This window comes from Rhizophagus irregularis, chromosome 8 (assembly GCF_026210795.1).
Source record: "Rhizophagus irregularis chromosome 8, complete sequence".
Taxonomy (NCBI): Eukaryota; Fungi; Glomeromycota; class Glomeromycetes; order Glomerales; family Glomeraceae; genus Rhizophagus; species Rhizophagus irregularis.
The window spans coordinates 3,081,035-3,102,168 of record NC_089436.1 but is presented as its reverse complement, the minus strand read 5'-3'; the positions used below and the strand labels follow the sequence as shown (position 1 = coordinate 3,102,168).

Sequence of the window (21,134 nt, the reverse complement as noted above, 5' to 3'; positions counted from 1 at the left end):
TTCGCGTAAAAGATGAAATGATATTGGTTAGTGATTTTGACGGACTGATATACAGTTTAATTATACCTTTTATGTCAAATATTTTTTATAACACAAGCCACTGATTTTATTGATGCGCAGTTAAAATTGTTATATGGTAATAAAATAATATGTAAGTGACTCATAATTATATAAGATAATTTGAAGGACTGATATACAGTTTAATTATACCTTTTATGTCAAATATTTTAATTTATTAAAATTCCGAACTGACATTTAAATATAGACTATTACAGTTTAATTATACTTTTTATATCAAATAGAATAATTTTTTTGCTTACAAACTTATACTGTTGTTATTTATACAGTCCTTTTTTCTTTTTTTTTTATTACACATCCTCTTATTCCAAACATCCTCCTATTTCACACATACACATCCACTTATTCTTTCCCTCCTTTAGGTAACAAACTTTTTTCGCGCAAATAAATATTTTTGTTTTTTTTTTTGCACGAAAAAATAATATCCTCTTATTCTTTTCCTCTTTTAGAAAAAGGTAACCTTTTTTTCGCGCAAATAAATATTTTTATTTTTTTTTTACGCGAAAAAAATATTCTTCCTTTCTATTATTCTTGAGAAAGGTAATAAACTTTTTTTTGCGCAAATAAATATTCTTATTTTTTTATTGCACGAAGAAATAAATATTCTTTCCTATAAAATATTTTATTTTCATATATGTATTTTTTTTCATTCATTCAAATAAATATTTTTTTTTTTTTTACACAAATAATTATCTAGGGTATACCATTTATTCCAAGATCAGGACAACAAATGTTGAACAAGAAATGAGTATTACTCCTAATATATCAACATAGAGATAAAGTCTAGAAAGGTGAGAAACGTTAGACTAGACTAACCTACTCAAGTGAAGTCAACCAAAGGATAACATCTCCAAATCATTGTCATCAAGACCCAGGTTCTATAACAATATCAACAGGAATTTATTTATCACATTTGGTACATTTGGTGAGTTATTGTGTTTAAATTTAAAAAGTTTGGGCTTTAATTGCAATGAAGGCTTTTTTACGATTTAGTTCATGGGTCTGCTCACGTATGTATATGTCTAAGGTTTTCCAGATTTGCTTATGCTTATTTGTCGGGATTCTTTGTGAGTCTAGATGAAATCTGGTATATGTGCCTGAGTAAGCGTGGATGAGCGTTCTGATATCAGCCTAGTAATTCAATAACTCATTTATCCGAGTGATCATAGGATAACCTTTCTCTTTATTCTAGATTATTATTCTCCTTGCGCAAGAAATCGGATTTAATTTAATTTATCACATTTGGTACATTTGGTGAGTTGTTGTGTTTAAATTTAAAAAGTTTGGGCTTTAAATTGCAATGAAGGCTTTTTTACGATTTAGTTCATGGGTCTGCTCACGTATGTATATGTCTAAGGTTTTCCAAATTTGCTTATAAGCTTATTTGTCGGGATTCTTTGTGAGTCTAGATGAAATCTGGTATATGTGCCTGAGTAAGCGTGAATGAGCGTTCTGATATCAGCCTAGTAATTCAATAACTTATTTATCTGAGTGATCATAGGATAACCTTTCTCTTTCTTCTAGATTATTATTCTCCTTGTACAAGAAATCAGATTGGATTTAATTATATTTGGTACATTTGGTGAGTTGTTGTGTTTAAATTTAAAAAGTTTGGGCTTTAATTGCAATGATGGCCTTTTACGATTTAGTTCATGGGTCAGCTCACGTATATAGATGTCTAAGGTTTTCCAAATTTTCTTGTTTAAATTTTGAAAAAATGTGAATTTTTTTTTTTTGACAAATAAACACAATAAATGTATTAATTAGCACAATATTGTAAAAAAAAATTTAAATAACACGATAATTAATATAAAACACTAATATAAGATATTTATATACTTTACAGAAACTTCAAGATCGTAGCGATGGCTTAATGCGCAGTAACTGCGTTATAAATACATAATGACCACATTATGTAATCGTAAAGAAATTACATATATGCAGTTACTGCACATTAAGCCATCGCTATGATCTTGAAGTTTCTGTAAAGTATAATTAAAAAATAATAGTAGTAGTGTTAAAAATATTTTGAAAGGATTCGATTTCCGTTAAAATTGTGAATGTTGTGATTTTATCAATTCTCAAAATTAGACGATTCCTTGTTTTATAGATTTTGCTCAAACTGACTTATATTTTTCCCCTAGAGTTTGAATATTGAACTTTTCTTCCTTTAATTTAGGCGTTTGAAACTTGTATTTTGTAAGTAAGGACGGAAAGTCATTGGTTATTTAGTTTAATAGTGGGATTATTTTTTTTTTTTAAAAATAAATTTTCTTTATTTTAAAAATTTCGGAGACTAAGTATGAATTTTAGTAACAGGTTAATTATTCGCATGTGTTATGGATAAAAGTCCTGCCTTTTTATTATTTTTATTTTCACTTTTAGGAATGCTCCAGAACTTTATCTCAGAATCTTCGCACGTATAGTTTTAAGGTAATCCTTTTTTCCCGATTTTATTTGTGAAAATTATTTTTTTATTAATTAATTTCATTTCTTTTTTTTATTCAGTGTCACGTCAGAACTTTTATCTTTTTGAGACGCTTTAAAACTTATTTTTGACTTTAAGTATAAACTTTACAAGTGTTAGTATTTATTTTTCTTAACTAATTTGATTAAGAATATTTATTTTTTCGTCTTATCTTGGTTTTAGATATGAATTTTATAGATAGTCTTATCTCTTTTGTATTTTAACGCTTCATTGGAGTTTTTAGGTATATATATGTTTTACTTTGTGAAGTGTGAACTTTTTTTATTTTTCTTTTATCATCATAGTAAGGGTGAATTCCGGATGAATTCAAGCCTCATTTTTTTATTTTAAACTTTATTTCTGTTCTTACTTTCATTCTTGTTTTATTTTAGGCTCTGTTAGTTAATGACTACAGTTTGCAGATGAAAATCACAAAATTTTTTTTATTTATAACCTGGGTGAGTTTATATCCTTATTCTATTACTATTTTATTTTTTGCCTTTATTTTAGGTTACAGCTCAAATTAAGACAAAATCTTTTTTTCATTCATAATAAAAATTATGGGTTTAATGTTCATTTTTTTATTTTAATTATTCCAAAAGTTTCCTAAAAAAGGTTTGAGCGTTCAAAAAAAGTCCTGAGTGTCTTGAATAAAGTTTTGAATGTCCAATAGAAATCCTGAATGTTTTAAAAAAAGGGTTGAGCATCCTAGGAAAAGTTCTGAATATCTTAAAAAAGTTCTGTGTTTTAAAAATGTTCTGAACGTCATGTGTTTAATAAAAAAAAAAAAGATATTAGTAATGGAATAAAAGAGTCTTTCACTTCACAAAACTCATACTTAAAGGCTTCAATAAAGCATTTTTAAACAAAAAAAATGTGTTAATTAATAAAAAAAAAAATAAAACTCCCACACATACCTGAAATCCAAAAGAAAAATTTTAAATATCTCTAAAAGAGATAAAATGAAATTCCCGAAAAATTAGTTAGCAAGAAAAATGAAATGTTCCCATTCATAAAACTCTTACCTAAGATTAGAAGGAAATCATGTTAGGTCTTTTTTAACTAATTTTATTTAATATTTAATATTTTTTTTTTTTTTTTTTTAGGAAAACTTTAAAATTTCTCTTTCAGTTTTGAAGAAAATTTATTAAGTAATTTCAGCTCTTTTTTACTTAAAAGCACAACAGAACTTCTTTTTTTTCTTTAACCCCAAAAATTATATGAAGTAAAATAAATTTAGTAAAAAAAGGCAGAACTCCACCTATAAAGTATGTATGTAAAGTCCCTAAAAGTAAAATCTCCAAAATGTCCTTAAAAATAAAGAAAAATTTTTTAAAGAAAAAAAATTCCATTCATTAAACTAAAATAACATTAAGATATCCGCTCCTACCTATGAATACAATTAAGAAAGAGTTCAAATCCAAATTCTAAAGGAAAAAAATAAATTCAACCAAAATTATAATAAAAAAAAGATAAATGAAAAAGAATAATTCTTTTTTTTCTTTATAACAAACTTCCATTGAAGATCTAACTCAAAGAACAGAAATTTTTTTAATAAATCAATAGGAATCTTTACTTTGTGTTATATTGCAAAAGTGCATGTTACATTTAACTCAAAATTTTCAATTTTAACCAGAAAATTTTGACCGGAATTATAATTTAAAATGATAAAGCTCAGCCACAATTTATGTATACATATTATTGGATCATTTGGATGGGATATCGGTCACAGGACCAAATAATTGGATGAAAATGGGCCACGTACTCTTATTAAATAAATAATGGTTCAATGATTAGATTTACTCATCAATCCAAACCAAACTAAGTTAATTTAAACTGCATTATGCCGAGCACATGATATTTGCATATTTGCACGACATAAATATTTCTATTCCAGTTAATAATGGTCATTAATTTCTTTAGCTTTACGTATTTAAAAACTACTTAAAAAAAAAAATAAATAAATAAAATGCTAAGCTTTTTCAAAATTCCTCTTTATATTATTTTTTACTGGTATCAAAAAATAGCAGAAAATGGTAATGAAAATGCAATGAATAATTTAGCTAAATGTTATTACAATGGAGATGGAACAGAAAAAAATTTAGAAAAAGCCTTTCACTGGTTTCAAAAATCAGCAGAAAATGGTAATAAAGATGCAATGAATAATTTAGCCATTTGTTATGAAAATGGAGAAGGAACAGAAAAGAATTTAGAAAAAGCCTTTCACTGGCATCAAAAAGCAGCAGAAAATGGTAATGAAGTTGCAGTGTTATATTTAGCCAAATGTTATTATAATGGAGAAGGAACAGAAAAAAATGAGGAAAAAGCCTTTTACTGATTTCAAAGAGCAGCAGAAAATGGTGATAACAATGCAATGAATAATTTAGCCATTTTTTATGAAAATGGAGAAGGAATTGAAAAAAATTTAGAAAAAGCCTTTCACTGGTATCAAAAAGCAGCAGAAAATGGTAATGAAAATGCAATGAATAATTTAGCCATTTGTTATGAAAGTGGAGAAGGAATTGAAAAAGACTTAAAGAAAGCCTTTTACTAGTATCAAAAAGCAGCAGAAAATGGTAATGAAGAAGCAATGAATAGTTTAGCCATTTATTATTATAATGGACAAGAAACAGAAAAAAATTTAGAAAAAGCCTTTTACTGGTTTCAAAAAGCAGCAGAAAATGATAATGAAGCAACAATGTTTTTTTTAGCCAATTGTTATAAAATTGGAGAAGGAATAGAAAAGAATTTAGAAAAAGCCTTTTACTGGTATCAAAAAGCAGCAGAATATAGTAATGAAGTTGCAATGTTACATTTAGCCAAATGTTATTATGATGGAGAAGGAATAGAAAAGAATTTAGAAGAAGCCTTTTACTGGTATCAAAAAGCAGCAGAAAATGATCATATTGGAGCAATGAGTTATTTAGCCATTTGTTATAACAATGGAGAAGGAACAGAAAAAAATGAAGAGAAAGCCTTTTACTGGTTTCAAAGAGCAGCAGAAAATGGTGATAACAATGCAATGTTTGTTCTTGCCAATCATTATTATAAATTTGGAAAAGGAACAGAAAAGAATTTTACAATGGAGAAGGAACAGAAATGAATTTAGAAAAAGCCTTTTACTGGTTTCAGAAAGCAGCAGAAAATGGTAATAAAGAAGCAATAAGAAGTTTAGCCATTTGTTATACAAATGGAGAAGGAGCAGAAAAGAATTTAGAAAAAGTCTTTTATTTTCTTCAAGAACTAGTAGAAAAAAATTATGTTGAAGCAATGTATAATTTAGCCATTTGTTATTATAATGGAAGGGGAACAGAAAAGAATTTAGAAAAAGCCTTTTACTGGTTCCTAAAAGCAATAGAAAATGGTAATGAAGAAGCAATAAGAGGTTTAGCCTTTTGTTATAAAAATGGAGAAGGGACAGAAAAGAATTTAGAAAAAGCCTTTTACTGGTTTCAAAAAGCAGCAGAAAATGGTGATGAAAAGGCAATGTATATTTTAGCCAAATGTTATTACAATGGAGAAGGAATAGAAAAGGATTTTGAAAAAGCCTTTTATTGGTATCAAAAAGCATCAGAAAATGGTAATGAAAATGCAATGAATAATTTAGCCAATTGTTATGAAAGTGGAGAAGGAGTTGAAAAGAATTTAGAAAAGGCTTTTTATTGGTATCAAAAAGCAGTAGAAAATGGTGATAAAGAAGCAATGAATAATTTAGTCATGAATTATAAAAATGGAGAAGGAATAGAAAAGAATTTAGAAAAAGCCTTTTATTGGTACCAAAAAATGGCAGAAAGTAATAAAGAAAGTACTGGTAAAAATGAGTTATGTAATGAATGTAAACAACCATATATTGATTACCAATGGTGCCAACAATGTAATTCTAAACGATTTCAACAAGATTTTTTAAAATGGACTAGTAAGAATAAGTTTGTTGATGAATTTATTAAAGAAGCACAACTAAATGCTAAAAATTGTTATGAAGTTTTAGAATGGATACCTTATAATAAATTATCAAGTATTAATTATCATGATAAAGGAGGATTTAGTGAAATCAATAAAGCTATCTGGTCAGACGGACCAATTGATAGTTGGGATTTTGATAAACAACAATGGAATAGATGGAGCTTTCAAACTGGCTATGAAGTTATTCTTAAAATACTTAATAATTCATCAAGTTTAAATAGTAAATTTCTGGATGAGGTACTGTATTTATGTTTAATAATAAATTTATTTATTGCAAAATTTAATAATTTATTTTTATTATTTATATAGTGGAAATATCATTATAATTGTCAAAAAAAATCATTTTCAAAATTTATTCAATTCTTTGGAATTACCCAAGATCCATATAATTTAAACTATATAATAGTAATGAGTTATGCAAAAAAAGGAAATATAAGAAAATGTTTACCTAATATAATTAAATTTAAGTGGCAAGATAGGTTACAATTATTGAAAAATATTATATTGGGACTTAAAGTAATTCATGAATCAAGTTTAACTCATGGTGATTTTCATGATGGTAATATTTTAGTATCAGATGATTATAATGAGATATTTATTATTGATTTAGGGTTATGTAAACCTATAAATGATTTACAAAATTCTGATAAAATTGATAATGAAATTTATGGAGTTTTACCTTATATGGCACCCGAAATAATAAGAAAAGAACCTTATACTCCAGCAAGTGATATTTATAGTTTTTCAATGATAATGTGGGAATTTACATCAGGTATTCCCCCATTTGATCATGAAGCACATGATCTTGAACTTAGTTTAAGTATTTGTGAAGGTGAGCGTCCTAAAATTAATAAAAATACTCCACAATGTTATGTAGATTTGATGACAAAATGTTGGGATTCAAATCCTTCCAATAGACCAACCATAACAGAGCTTGAATATAAAATTTCTGAATGGATTAAATGTATTGACGAATATTATAGAACAAATAGAGATGGAGATTATAGAAGAAATGTACCTAATATTGATAGCAAATTTAGAAGTGATATGTCTGAATTTGTAAAAGTAAGCGATAATTCAGTACAAGAACAAACTAATATTTCTATTGTACAATCTCATCCACAAGCATATTATACAAGTCGCAACCTTACTGAAATTTTATTTAAAGATGACTCAGAGCATTTGGATTGTATGATATAATTAAAATTTTTAATTTTCTTATTTATTTTTTATATGTCATATTATTTATTGGGAATTGCTAATAAATATCACCTGGGCGATTATCACCTGGGTTTTTTTTTGAAAATGTCACATGATGTATAATATATAAATATGGGTTTAAAATTTGAATGCCATAAAATGGTACTTTGGTCACCTTCTCGATCAAATGATTATCTCCAAAAAATTTTTTTTTTAAGTCCCATGATTTACCGTTTTTTAACAATTTTTTACAAAAAAAAATTTATGTAGTTACGCATTTTATTAAAAAGTTTTTTAATTTAATATGTTTTATTGAATTTTTTAAGAGAAAATAGTATAAAGAAGCTTAATAATGAAAATAAAAAAAAGAAGAATTAAAAAAAAATAGAATCTGGCATAAATGAAAATAATATGTAATTTTATTATTATCCTTGATTAAAATGTTTAAAAATATATCTTCGCCTATTAAAGATATAAATAAATGGAATAAATGATTTGTTATATAAATAAAAAAATAAAAAGTCAACGCTTACGTGCTACTTGAATAACGGATAAAATTAAATTGCACATTACTGCGCCACATTATTGCGCCTGGACACGAGTCCATTTTTTAGTAGTTATGCATGAATAAAAAGTATTAGATTATATAGATTATCCACAACGGATTTTGTCTTTTTTGATTCACTTGTGCGTATGGTAAAGGATTATTTATCCATTCAGGCTACAAGCGTCCCGAGCGAGCAAGTATTTAGTATAGCGAAAAACACAATAAATCCAACAAGAAACAGATTGTTTCCTGAAAAAGCACGAATGTCATTATGCTTAAAAAGTTGGCTAGATAATGGGCTGATAAATCTACAAAAATAATGTCACTCAGTTTTTTATTTAAATGGAATAAAAATATATACCAAGTATAAATAAATAATATTAGTTAATATTTGTTTTAGTTAATACCCAATTTATTTTCTAATATAAAGCTCTAAATAGTCTAAATGGTCTGGATTGCAGGTTGGAGAGTAATTCGGAACTGAACCGAAAATTTTGCTTCAATTTGGTCCGGTCCAGTCCAGTTCTTTATAATTTAAAAAAAACATTTTTTTATTATTTTAAAAATTAATTAAAAAAACCAATTTTATTATTAAGTTAATTAAAAAGAATGGTAAAAATATTTTTTTCTATCATTAAAACGATTTAAAAGAGAAACTTTTTTTAACTGTCATTAAAATGATCAAAGAAAAAAGTTTTTAACGTTTTGTCATTAAAACAGTTTGAAGAAAACTTTTTTTTATTAAGATGATTGATAAAACATTAAAAAATATTCACGGATTAAAAAAAATAATTTTTCAATTTTTTTTTTTATTAGAAAAAAAGTTTTTAAACGTAAAAACGTTTTATTTATTAAAAATGAATTAGATAAAAGTATAAAACGATTTCAACATTTTTTTTATTGAAATGGATTTAAAAAAAATGTTTTAAATGTAAAAACGTTTTATTAACATTTTTTTGCTAAAACGAATTAAAAAAACATTTGATTTATTATAAAGCGGGTTTCAATGTTTTTTCATTAAAATAAACTGAAAAAAAAAGTTTAATAACGGTTTTCAAGTTTTTTTATTAAGAACTAAAAAAAAAAGTTCTTGAATATTTTTCAACGTTTTCTCTAATAAAATGGGCTAAAAAACTTTTTTAGACGTTGAAAACATTGTTTAGAATAAGTTTAATCTGGTCCGTCCGATTCAATCTGGCAATCTGGACCAAATATTTCAATCCAGATTAAATTTTAATCCAAACTGGCCAATCTAAATTTTCAGTCTGGATTTTTGAATTAGGACTGAACCGACGAGAGCTTTAATTTCTAATTAAAATCAGGTCTAATAGGGTTATATTATTTTTAATTAAATCTGAAATTTTTTTATTAAATACATATAGATTTTTTTAATTAAAATCGAGTTCAAAACATTTTTTTTTAATTAAAGAAATCTTATTACATAAATTAATTAAAACTAGATTTCTTTTAATTAAAAATTGGGTTTAATGTTTCTTATGCGCAAAAGTTAATAAATTTTATTAGAAAATGGAGATATGCACTTTGTGTTTATGAGCGAAAAAACTTACCTAATTCTTTCTAAAACTAACAAAAAATCAGTGTTAAGGTCCTATCTGAAATTAGGTCTCGGTCCTAGGACGGTATTATTTGAATAGTTACGTTACGATTTGTTGATACCGTTACGGTATGGTTATTTATTTACTAATCGTACCGTACCTTCACTCCTATTTGAAATTGGGACTCGGTCCTATAAAGACTTAGTCTTATTTGGACTGAAAGTTCCAGGACTGGACTGAAACTTAACTGGGTTTTAACATCCCTAAGAAGTAAATAAAATTACTCTATAACTAACCACTAACTAAGTATCATTACATCACATGCTCCACGATTACGTAAATTTTGCGTGTCATTTTTCCATTTTTTTTTGTTTTTGCGTAAAAAACAAAACCATACAACTCATTCCAATGTACAGCAACAAAGATCGGTGGCTTATTATAATTATGAGTTGTTTAAAAAATTACGACATGTAATACATACAAATTAACATAGGATTAATAGTGGATTAATGGTGATGCCGAAATGAAAATGATTTGTATTGTAAGACGATTAGACGGTTAGTATTGATTATGTCTTGCGATATTAATATATCCTCTTCGGATTATCTAACACTTTCAAGATATCCTGGATTAATACTTTTGGCAGTATTTTTTCGGCTATTTTGAATTTCTAGTCTTTTTCTTTATTTTAAATATTAGTTTAGTTGTAGTTTTATGTTATTGTGTTAAGTTCGTGGTTTGTCGATAGTTTAGGTACTGTACTTCTAGTATCCTTATTGATTTATACGTACCACTTAATGTGCCCCTAGCCTCGTTCGCTGAGGGTAGGGTGAGCACCGTCATTATCTTACCTATCTATAATTACAAACATTGATTTATTTTATTTGGTCATGTGATTCCCATTCGTATAAAAATAAATTTTTGCCGAATGTCAGGATGAGATTTTGACCGAAGGATGAGGTCCTGAATTGGGATGAAATTCTAAGATCTGTACACGTATATTAGTTCCTTTTCGTACGCGAGTACCTTCAACTTTTATTTGTAATAGACTTAGAATGCTACTCTTTAGAAATAAAATATATCAGGATGAGATTTTATCATTTATATAATTAGAAACTAAAACCTTATTTGTATGATTTTGAATAACAGTCTTTCATTATAAAAAAATTATTTAAACAAATTTCTCTAGCGTCATCATGACCTCAAATTTTTTGCTAAATAAATTCAATAAATTATAAAGATTTGTTTATTGAACGATAAAAAATAATATTGATGAAATTCGCATATTTTAATAATTTAGGCTCAGGACAAGGATATGATAAAAATGAAATAAAAAAAAAATTTTTTACAAAATGAATCATGCGTGTAAAAAAAGTATTAATTAAAAAATAATAATTTTTTTTCCTTGTAGCTTATCATCGAAGAAAAAAATTTTTAAGTCTGATGTTATCATGAATAATAATTGATTTAGAGATCCGAGCAATATACGAATAGACGAATAGACGAATAGTCTCACTAGGACCCAGAAATATGTATATAGGGATCAGGTGATGAAAAAATTTTTTTACTATGAGCTGTACGCATTTTTTCAGAGCCGGAATTATGATAATGTTAGCCATCTACTATAATAGGAAATAAAATTCTGACCGGCATTATCAAAAATTATCTAAAAAAGGAAAGATTTTCATGATTTTTTAGTACAAAATACGCAAACTCGAACCTGACCCTTTTATATATATTTCTGGGTCCTGTCTCACTCACTCTACGCATCTTCTCAGGGCCAGAAATATACAATGCTGCCTGGAATTATCAAAAAAGGAAAGATCTACACTTTTCTTTTTCTACTTTTCCGGGTCCTATTGATTTGAACATGTAGACTATAAAGGCCTCTCCAAAAGTTTTAAAAAAGTTCTTACCCTCTAAAATATTTATTCCGTGTTTTTTTATTCCATGTTATTTCCGTAAATGTAACATATTCACGGAGTTTTTACAGAAAAATTTTTAACAGGATTGTATAATTCAATTTTTTTTTTTCTGTAATTTATAATAAAATTTTTTTATTCAAAAATATGTATGGCTAAAACTTTTCATAAATTAATAATAATTGTTTGCTCGATTTTGTAGCTAAATACTGTAATAAGGTTCAGAGAAAGAAATATAAAGTAAGTTATGTTCAGTCGATTAAAAATATGCAAGATCTTAATGGCCGATATTTCTTTTTTATTAGACATCCGATATTGAAATCATTAATCATTTTATATTTATTGGATGCATGGGAAATAGAGATATCGGTCAGCCAATTGAGTATAGTTCGGTCATTAGGAATACTGCGGATCAATAGTAGTTAATGCTACTACTAATATTATAAGTTCCAGTAAAGATTACAAAGAAACTATATAATAGAATCAAAGTAATACATCAGTACCCAAGTTTCCGCACCAGAAAAAAGTAAAAAAAAAAAGAATATAAAGAGAAATATACAAAAACTAATTACGATTATTATGCAATTTATAAATAGAATTAAACCGAAATATATCAAATAAATCTATTGGTTCAAATAAAAGTTCATCTCTATGTAAAGTCCATAGTCCTGAATGTAAAAAATTTAATGACGTCCAACGTATGTGAGCGGACGGATCAATACGAGGGTTGTGTTTATGATAAGGCGGAACAAAAATGTTAATGTGACGATCTCTTTGTGGATCGTTCGCACCAGGCGTATTGGATGAAGTGGGTAAACGCTTGAAATTTCTCCTATAATGTATTTTGGATCGTTTTGTAATTCCCGTGGATGATCGTTCCCAGGCTTTGAAATTATCGTCACGTCGCCGTGAGATAAATCGTTAAATTAGGTCTTTAATATACGAAATTAAAAAATTTGTCACGTGATTGTGGCTTCCTATATAGTTATAAAAGAGGCCCGTAAGGCCCTCGGAATCATATTATGAATGAGCAAAAAACGAGGATGCGAAATAGTGATTCGATAATTGATGTGAGATTAGCAAACAGAGAGGAACCGTCAACTCTCTGGTTAATATCAAGAGCCTCGTATAATAAAGCGCAACGTATTTTCTTAATACTTTCTCAGATATTGTGGTGGTGTGAAGGACATAAGGCAACATGTATATTATCATCTTTTTCAGAGTGATGTTCGGTACAGAGTAATACGTGTGAAAGAGTTAATTATAAAATTTCCGCAGTAAAGAAATGGCCACGTGACTTATTATCACGTTTTTGTAATATATTTGCAGTTGTGTAATCATAATGCGACAAGAGATTGGTACTTAATTTTATTTTAAATTGCGTAACTAAATATGTTACACCGCGTTTTTCATTTATAATTGACTAATTAACTTTTTTGAAATTTTTGATTGTAATACAATAATGTAGTGTACCCAATTGTACTGCAATAATAAAATTTCACGTACGAATCTAGGCCTTTCTTTTTTTTTCCTTTTTTTTTAACAAATACAATTCATAAAGTTTCTCAAAAAGAAAAAAAAATACAATGACATCAAACAATAATTTAAAAGATGATGAAACTTTTTTAAAAGATTTTTTAAAAGATTTTTATCATCGTATAATTAAAATAGATAATTATGAAAAATTTGAAAATATTTTAAAAGAATGGGTACAAGATTATTTTAATATTAATGAAAAAAATCCTGAAATAATTTTAAAATTAATGGAAGATCATGAAGAGAATTATAATTGGTTTTCAAGTTTAATAGGATTTTTTTATGAACATGATATAGGTGGTACGATAATTATTGATAAAAATAAATCATTAAAATTATATTTATTATCAATTAATAATAATAAGGACGAAGATAGAAAATCGATTTCTTCTATGTATCAATTATTAAATATTATTATTTCAAAATATTTATTATCATTTTATTATTATAAAGATATTATTTTAAATAAGAGAGATTTGATCGCAAAAGAATCTGATTATTATGAAAATACATATATTATGTCATATAATCAGGTCGAAAATTTTGATGGATTAGAAATAAATATATGCAAGAATGAGATAAGTACTATGGAAAAATATTTTGAATCAAAAGATAAAGGTATTAATGAAAATCAAATGGAAAAGAAAGAGTTAGTAGAGCTAAACAATTTAGGTTATTGTTATCAACATGGAGTAGGAAAAAAGAAAGATGAATTTAAAGCATTTGAATTTTATTTAAAATCAGCGGAAGGAGGGAATTCTGACGCACAAAATAACATAGGTTATTGTTATCAAAATGGGATTGGAATAACAAAAGATGAAGAGAAAGCATTTGAATGGTACTTAAAAGCTGCTAATAAAGGTGATTTACATGCACAGTATAACTTAGGTGTTTGTTATCAAAATGGAATGGGAGTTAATAAAGACAACAAAACAGCCTTTGAATGGTATCTTAAATCAGCTAAAGAAGGTTATTCACCAGCACAATATATATTAGGTAATTATTACCAAAATGAAATTGGAATAGAGAAGGACTTAGAAAAAGCTATTTACTGGTACAGTAAGGCAGCAGAAAATGGAAATAAAGTAGCGCAATATAATTTGGGTAATTGTTTTAAAAATAGAGAAAATGATGAGAAAAAAGCGTTTGAGTATTACAAAAAATCAGCTAATCAAGAATACTTAGAAGCTCAATTTGAATTAGGATGTTGCTATGATAAAGGAATTGGTACTAAAATTAATAAAACTAAAGCATTCAATCTATATAAGGTAGCGGCTACAAAAGAACATACTATCGCACAATATAATCTTGGAAATATATACAGAAATGGTGAAGGTACAGGAGTAGATTTAGGAAAATCAGTTTATTGGCTTATTAAAGCAGCAGAAAACGGATATGAAGTAGCACAATTTGAATTAGGATGCCATTACCAATTTGGAATAGGAGTTGAAGAGGATAAAGTCAAAGCATTTGAATATTATAAAAAAGCAGCTGATAAAGAATATTTAGAAGCTCAATTTCAATTAGGATATTGTTATGATAAAGGAATTGGTACTGAAGTTAATGAAACAAAAGCATTTGAATGTTTTAAAAAAGCAGCTAATAAAGAATATTTAGAAGCTCAATTTGAATTAGGATATTGTTATTCTAAAGGAATTGGTACTGAAGTTAATGAAACAAAAGCATTTGAATTATATAGTATAGCAGCCGATAAAGGATATAATGCTGCACAGAATAATCTTGGAATTCTATATGGATGTGGTATAGGAACTGAGATGAATGTAGAAAAAGCTTTTTATTGGTACAATAAAGCTGCAGAAAATGGATATTGTATAGCACAATATAACCTAGCATATTATTATCAATTTGGATTAGGAGTTGAAAAGGACGAGGGTAAGGCATTTGAATATTATAAAAAAGCAGCTGATCAAGAATATTTAAAAGCTCAGTATGAATTAGGATATTGTTATTATAATGGAATTGGTACTGAAGTTGATAAGACAAAAGCATTTGAATTATTTAATATAGCAGCAGAAAAAGAATCTGCCTCAGCACAAACTTATCTTGGTTACTTATATGAACATGGTCAAGGTACAGAAGTGAATTTAGAAAGAGCTATTTACTGGTATAATAAATCAGCAGAAAACGGAAGTGAAGTTGCACAATATAATTTAGGCAGATGTTATAAGTATGGAACAGGTGTTGAAAAAGATGAAAATAAAGCTTTTGAATATTATAAAAAAGCAGCTGATCAAGGATATTTGAATGCTCAATATCAACTTGGATATTGTTATTTCAAAGGAATTGGTATAGAAGTTGATAAAATAAAAGCTTTTGAACTATATGTTATTACTGCTGAAAAAGGACATGTTATCACACAGAATGATTTAGGAATATTATATGAGAATGGTGAAGGTACTGAAATAAATTTAGAAAAGGCTGTTTACTGGTACAGTAAAGCAGCAGAGAATGGAAGTGAAATAGCATTATATAATTTAGCTAATTGTTATCAATTTGGTAAAGGTGTTGAAAAAGATGAAAGAAAAGCTTTTGAATATTATAAAAAATCAGCCGATAAAGAATATTTAGATGGCCTATTTAGTCTTGGATATTGTTATCATGAAGGAATCGGAACTGATACTGATGAAGCAAAAGCATTTGAGTTATATAAAATAGCAGCTGAAAAAAAGCATGTTCCTGCACAAACTAACCTTGGTCATTTATATGAATGTGGTAAAGGAATTGAGAAAGATTTAGAAAAAGCCATTGATTGGTATAACAAAGCAGCAGAGGGTGGATGTAAAACAGCATTATATAATTTAGGTGAATGTTATGAACTAGGAAATGGTGTGAATAAAGATCTAATTAAAGCATTTGAATATTTTGAGAAATCAGCCGAAGATGGATATAAGGAATCTAAATTTTACCTTGGATATTGTTATGTAAATGGTATTGGAACTGAAGTTGATAAAGAAAAAGGGTTTGAATTGTATAATGAAGCAGCTGGAAAAAATATTCAAGTTAATCTCATTGAAAATGAAGAGGAATTGGTAAATGATTTAGATAAAGTTTGTTATTGGTATCATAAAGCTGCAGAAAATAATAATAAACTTGCATTATATAAATTGGGTGAATTTTATGAATTAGGAAAGGGTATTTTCAAAAATCAAAGTAGAGCATTTGAATTTTATAAAAAATCAGCCGATCAAGGATTTATTGATGCTCAATATAAACTTGGATATTTTAATGAAAAAGGAATTTGTATCGATGTTGATAAAGTAAAGGCATTTGAGTCTTATAAAATAGCTGCAGAAGGAGGAAACATCAATGCACAAAGAAATCTTGCATTTTTATATGAACAAGGCGAAGGGACTGATAAAAGTGTGGAAAACGCTATTTACTGGTATAAAAAAGTTGTAGAAAATGGATGTTTAGATGTTCAAGAGAAGTTGGATATACTTGTACAACAACTAGAAATTCAAGGTTGAAGTATTTTCTCAAAGTATTTGACTTATCTTTAAAATTAATTTATACTATTTATACTTAACTACAATATTTATTTATAAAATCAATTTTAAAATTTGTAAAAGTCTTATTTCTAATTTCTAGTTAAAAAATTGAAAAAAAAGATATTTATCCGTCTATTTGATTAAAGCATTAAGGTTTCATTAAATAGCAATAGCTGATTACTTATGTAAACTTATATCTTTTTAAATATTAAAATGTGTGTATTCGTCAAATCACTGGCGAAATACTTATTAAGCGTTCGTTCTGAAGAAAATCCTTAGTCCAGCAGACCTCTTAATCGAATTTACTGTAAGGGCAGTGACATTTATTACGTAATATTTTAGGGTGGGAGGTATTTGAAAGTCATATAACATATAAGTGTAACGTAAGATTTTTCATATTACATGGGTGGGTAGGTATGAGTTTATAGTAAATGGATATTACATAATAAATGTCACTGCCCTAAGTGTAGGTATGATAATGAAAAAGAAAGCCATGTTATCTAGTACATATCGTTCGTTATATCAAGTCTATTCAAGAATTTCGATATCAATACTGTATTTACGATACTAGTTTTTGACCCCATTTCCCATTTTCTGATTATGTTATATTGAAATAGTATTTCTTAAAAATATTCATTGATCAAAAAAATTAATCGGATTCTGTCATTTATATGAACGAACTAAAAATTTTAGTTGACTTATTAAAATCGTAATCAATAACAGACTTTCATTATAAAAAAAATAGTGTAAATAAATTATTTAAATTTAATCTGATCGGACATAGTATTTCTCTAGTGTCATCATAATTCAATAAATTTCATGACAAATAAATTCAATAAATAATAAAAATTTGAATTCTAGATTTACTATGTGTATTGAATGTTTTACATATACTTTATTAAAATATTTTTGCTCGAAAATAAGATAATTATTTAAAGTATAAAACACTTCTAGTCTTCGACCCTATAAGAATTTATTGTTACATTTATACAGTACAAGCAACATTTTAAGTTTGTATATATAGTCTTTTCATCATCTTCGAAATGTTCCAAAGATTTCGTTCATGATGGTTTTAACTAATATGATAAAGAAATGGAATATTAAAATCTTTTTATAAACGATAATAAATAGGATAAATATATAATAAATTAACTATAATTAGTTAAATATATGCGTCTCTATTTGAAGAAAGAGTTTCCAGGGCCCTGATAGAGTTTGTGTACAACTAGCGAAAAATCATATATATATATATATATACGAATATCTTTCCTTTTATAGATAATGCTTGGTGAGAAACTATTGACTTTTTTAGATCCTGACCGAAATTATCATAATTCCGACCCTGAAAAAAATGCGTATTGGCCGCCTCTGACCTTTATACTATATATTTCGGATCTAGAGTTTCTAATGGTGTATAGTACAAAAATAGCAATCATGTATAAAATGACAATAAATGCAATAATAATCAATAGTGTCAGTTGTCTCACAGTTAATAAATTCAACATAGGTTATAGAGTCGTGTGGTTTGCTAATTTAATTTGCTGTGAGTTTATGGGCGTAAAAAATTTCTACTATGGACGAAGAAACCATCAGCCAATAATTTAAACCATTCCATTGGAGGTTGACTGCTATTGCGTGGATAGAATTTATAAATTTCAAAGAAGTTATACTTTAGAACTTATGTATTGTCCCTAATTCAAAATTTAATTTTCTTTATATAAAACTAAGCATAACCCGTCGCGTTGCGCCGGGGATGATACTTGCTCATCAAGTAAGAGAGTAATAATTACTACACTTATATTTTATTTTCAATGTAGTATGGATAGGTCTAGTTTTTATTATTATTATGATGGCATTAGTAGGAAATAAATGTAATAAATTATACAATTTATATGATTATACAAAAAACAATGAATTGTGTGCAAATGTTATACAGTATATAAAGTATTATTATTAAATGCAAATTTTATTTATCACACGAAACAAATGTTGCAGTACTGTGAAATTTACAAATTCAACTTTGTATAAGTAGTTTATTGGTACATTGTTATAAAAAAATCTTTTTTTTATCTTAAAAAATTCCATTATGGCATTAAAAAAAATTACATCCTCTAGAAAAAAAAATATCTCACTAATTAATATGAAAAAAAAATTCTCAGAAAATTAATTATAACGACCTATTGTCATTGAATAAAAAAATTCCCCAGAAAAAATTAATTATAACGATCTATTGTTACAAAAAATTAATAAATAAGTAATTATGTTAGTCTATTATATTGAGCTTGATACAAAAAAATATCATTATTAATAATAAGAATCAGGAAAAAAGGCAATTGCTGTGGCGCCACAACATCGATTTGATCACCGATCCAAACTAAATGGTGAAAGAATGTATTCGGAAAAAAAAATTCGGTTTGAAAAAAAAAAGCCAAACCAAAAAAATAAAAATGAAAAAAATAAACTTATGGGGAGGAACAAAGAGTAAATTTGGGTTGAAAAAAGAAACTGAAAAGGAAAAAGAAAGAAAAAATAAAAAAAAATTCGAAAGAAAAAGAAAAAAAAATTTGGGAAAAAGAAAAAGGATAAAGAAAGAAATAGGTTTTAAAAAAAAAATAAGTACCAAAAAAAATTCAATAATTTGGTCCAAAAGACCGAAAAAAAAATTCATGAAATAATTAACGTTAATAATATGGTCTAAAAAATAAGACCGAAAAAAAATAATATAAGTCTTAAAGATTATTTATTAAAAAAAAAATAATAATAATTTTTCGGTTTTGGAAAAAAAACCAAATCTAAACGGGAAAAGAATGAAAAAAAAACAGAGGAAAAAATGTAAAATTTTTAAAAAAGAAAAAAAAAAGGAAAAGAAAAAGGTGTAAAAAATCCGAAAAAAAGAAAGAACCATTTGTAAAAGATCGGTTCAAGAAAAAAAATTAAAATTAAAAGAAGTGAAACCGAAAAAAAAATCTGATTAAAATTTCTTAACCGGAATTGGATTAGATGTACAACATGACTTGCCGATCAAGCGGGTCTTAAATAAATAAACGCGTTACTAACTGAAAAAAAAATAGTTAAGTAATCACGAAAAGAGCAAATTACATAAATGTTAAAACAAAGCGGGTCTTAACTATAAAGAATTCGGATCAGATGTTAGTAACTCCAATTTTTTATTATATAGAACTAGCAATTTTATTAATGTACAATAGATAAAATTAAAAATATAATAAAATTATTGACTTATCAATCATATTGACCTGAATTCGACTTGGAATACCTGTAAAATTAAAGAGCACCAATGATGTAATGATGACATGTACAATAACCCAAATTTTCATTATGAGCAACACGGGACACTGTAACGATTAATTAGCAAAAGGAAATTCATAAATAGTCTACGATACCAAGAAAACAAATAAGGTTTAGAGACCGCCAATCAGATACTAACCACCCACTTAACATACTTTCCTCTGGCAATTTCAATGACTTTTTTGAGGATCCTTATCATAGTCCTGCCATTATAATGATTGATTGTTTTTTTAGTGAAAACATTTTTTCAAAAGATTTTCAAAGTCCCAATTTCATCCAAAAACTTATTCATTCAAATTTTTTATAAGTATTAATTAATAAATAGTAATTACAAAATTTGACGTTCTATTAAAACATATTGCTATTTTTCAAAATTCATAAAATCAAATATTTAAACATTAAATTTTTATGTCGGTAAAGCAAAAAAAAAAACGATAAAATAGTGAAATTAATTATATGTGCTTATAAACTAAAAAATACTGTCAGATTTTATGTTCAAGAAAGAAAAAAATATTATAAATCGATTTATGCTATCTTGTGGATCAGTAATATAAGGTACCGAGCAATACAGAATTTGTATGAAAGGAAGATGTAAAGAAAGGGCCTAAAAGAAAAAGACCTAGAAGACCTAAACAGAGAGAAGACAAACCTAAAAAAAAGATGACGAAAAAAAAATAAAATGAAACACCACATACACAACCCACACTCCCAACCCACACTCTCACACCCACCCGCACTCCCAACCCACACCCACACTCCCAACCCACACTACCAACCCACACACCCAACCCGCACTCCCACACTCCCAACCCGCACTCCCGTTCCCAACCCACATTCCCACACCCACCCGCACTCCCAACCCACACTACCAACATACCTAAAGAGAGACCTAAAGAAAAAGGGCCTTAAAGAAGATCTAATAAAGAGAAGACCTAGACAGAGAGAAGATGAACCTAAAAAAAAATATGACGAAAAAAAATAAAATGAAAAACCACATACACAAACCCACTCCCAACCCACACTCCCAACCCACACTCCCACACCCACCCA

At 27.1% G+C, this 21,134-nt stretch overlaps 3 protein-coding genes across 3 annotated transcripts; all 3 read left to right on the top strand.

Annotated features, from left to right (window-relative positions):
- Nucleotides 1–4,514: 4,514 nt before the first annotated feature.
- Nucleotides 4,515–4,883, top strand: OCT59_028579 (uncharacterized protein; the record flags this gene model as incomplete). The annotated part of the gene is made up of 1 exon (XM_066147391.1): nt 4,515–4,883. The coding sequence occupies one exon, from the start codon at nt 4,515–4,517 to the stop codon at nt 4,881–4,883; it is 369 nt and encodes a 122-aa protein (XP_065994102.1).
- A 36-nt stretch (nt 4,884–4,919) lies between these two features.
- OCT59_028578 (uncharacterized protein) lies at nt 4,920–7,708 on the top strand (the record flags this gene model as incomplete). Its single annotated transcript, XM_066147390.1, has 4 exons — nt 4,920–5,013; nt 5,110–5,569; nt 5,614–6,419; nt 7,386–7,708. The coding sequence occupies 4 exons, from the start codon at nt 4,920–4,922 to the stop codon at nt 7,706–7,708; spliced, it is 1,683 nt and encodes a 560-aa protein (XP_065994101.1).
- A 5,566-nt stretch (nt 7,709–13,274) lies between these two features.
- OCT59_028577 (uncharacterized protein) lies at nt 13,275–16,757 on the top strand (the record flags this gene model as incomplete). The annotated part of the gene is made up of 1 exon (XM_066147389.1): nt 13,275–16,757. The coding sequence occupies exon 1, from the start codon at nt 13,320–13,322 to the stop codon at nt 16,755–16,757; it is 3,438 nt and encodes a 1,145-aa protein (XP_065994100.1). The 5' UTR covers nt 13,275–13,319.
- Nucleotides 16,758–21,134: the final 4,377 nt, after the last annotated feature.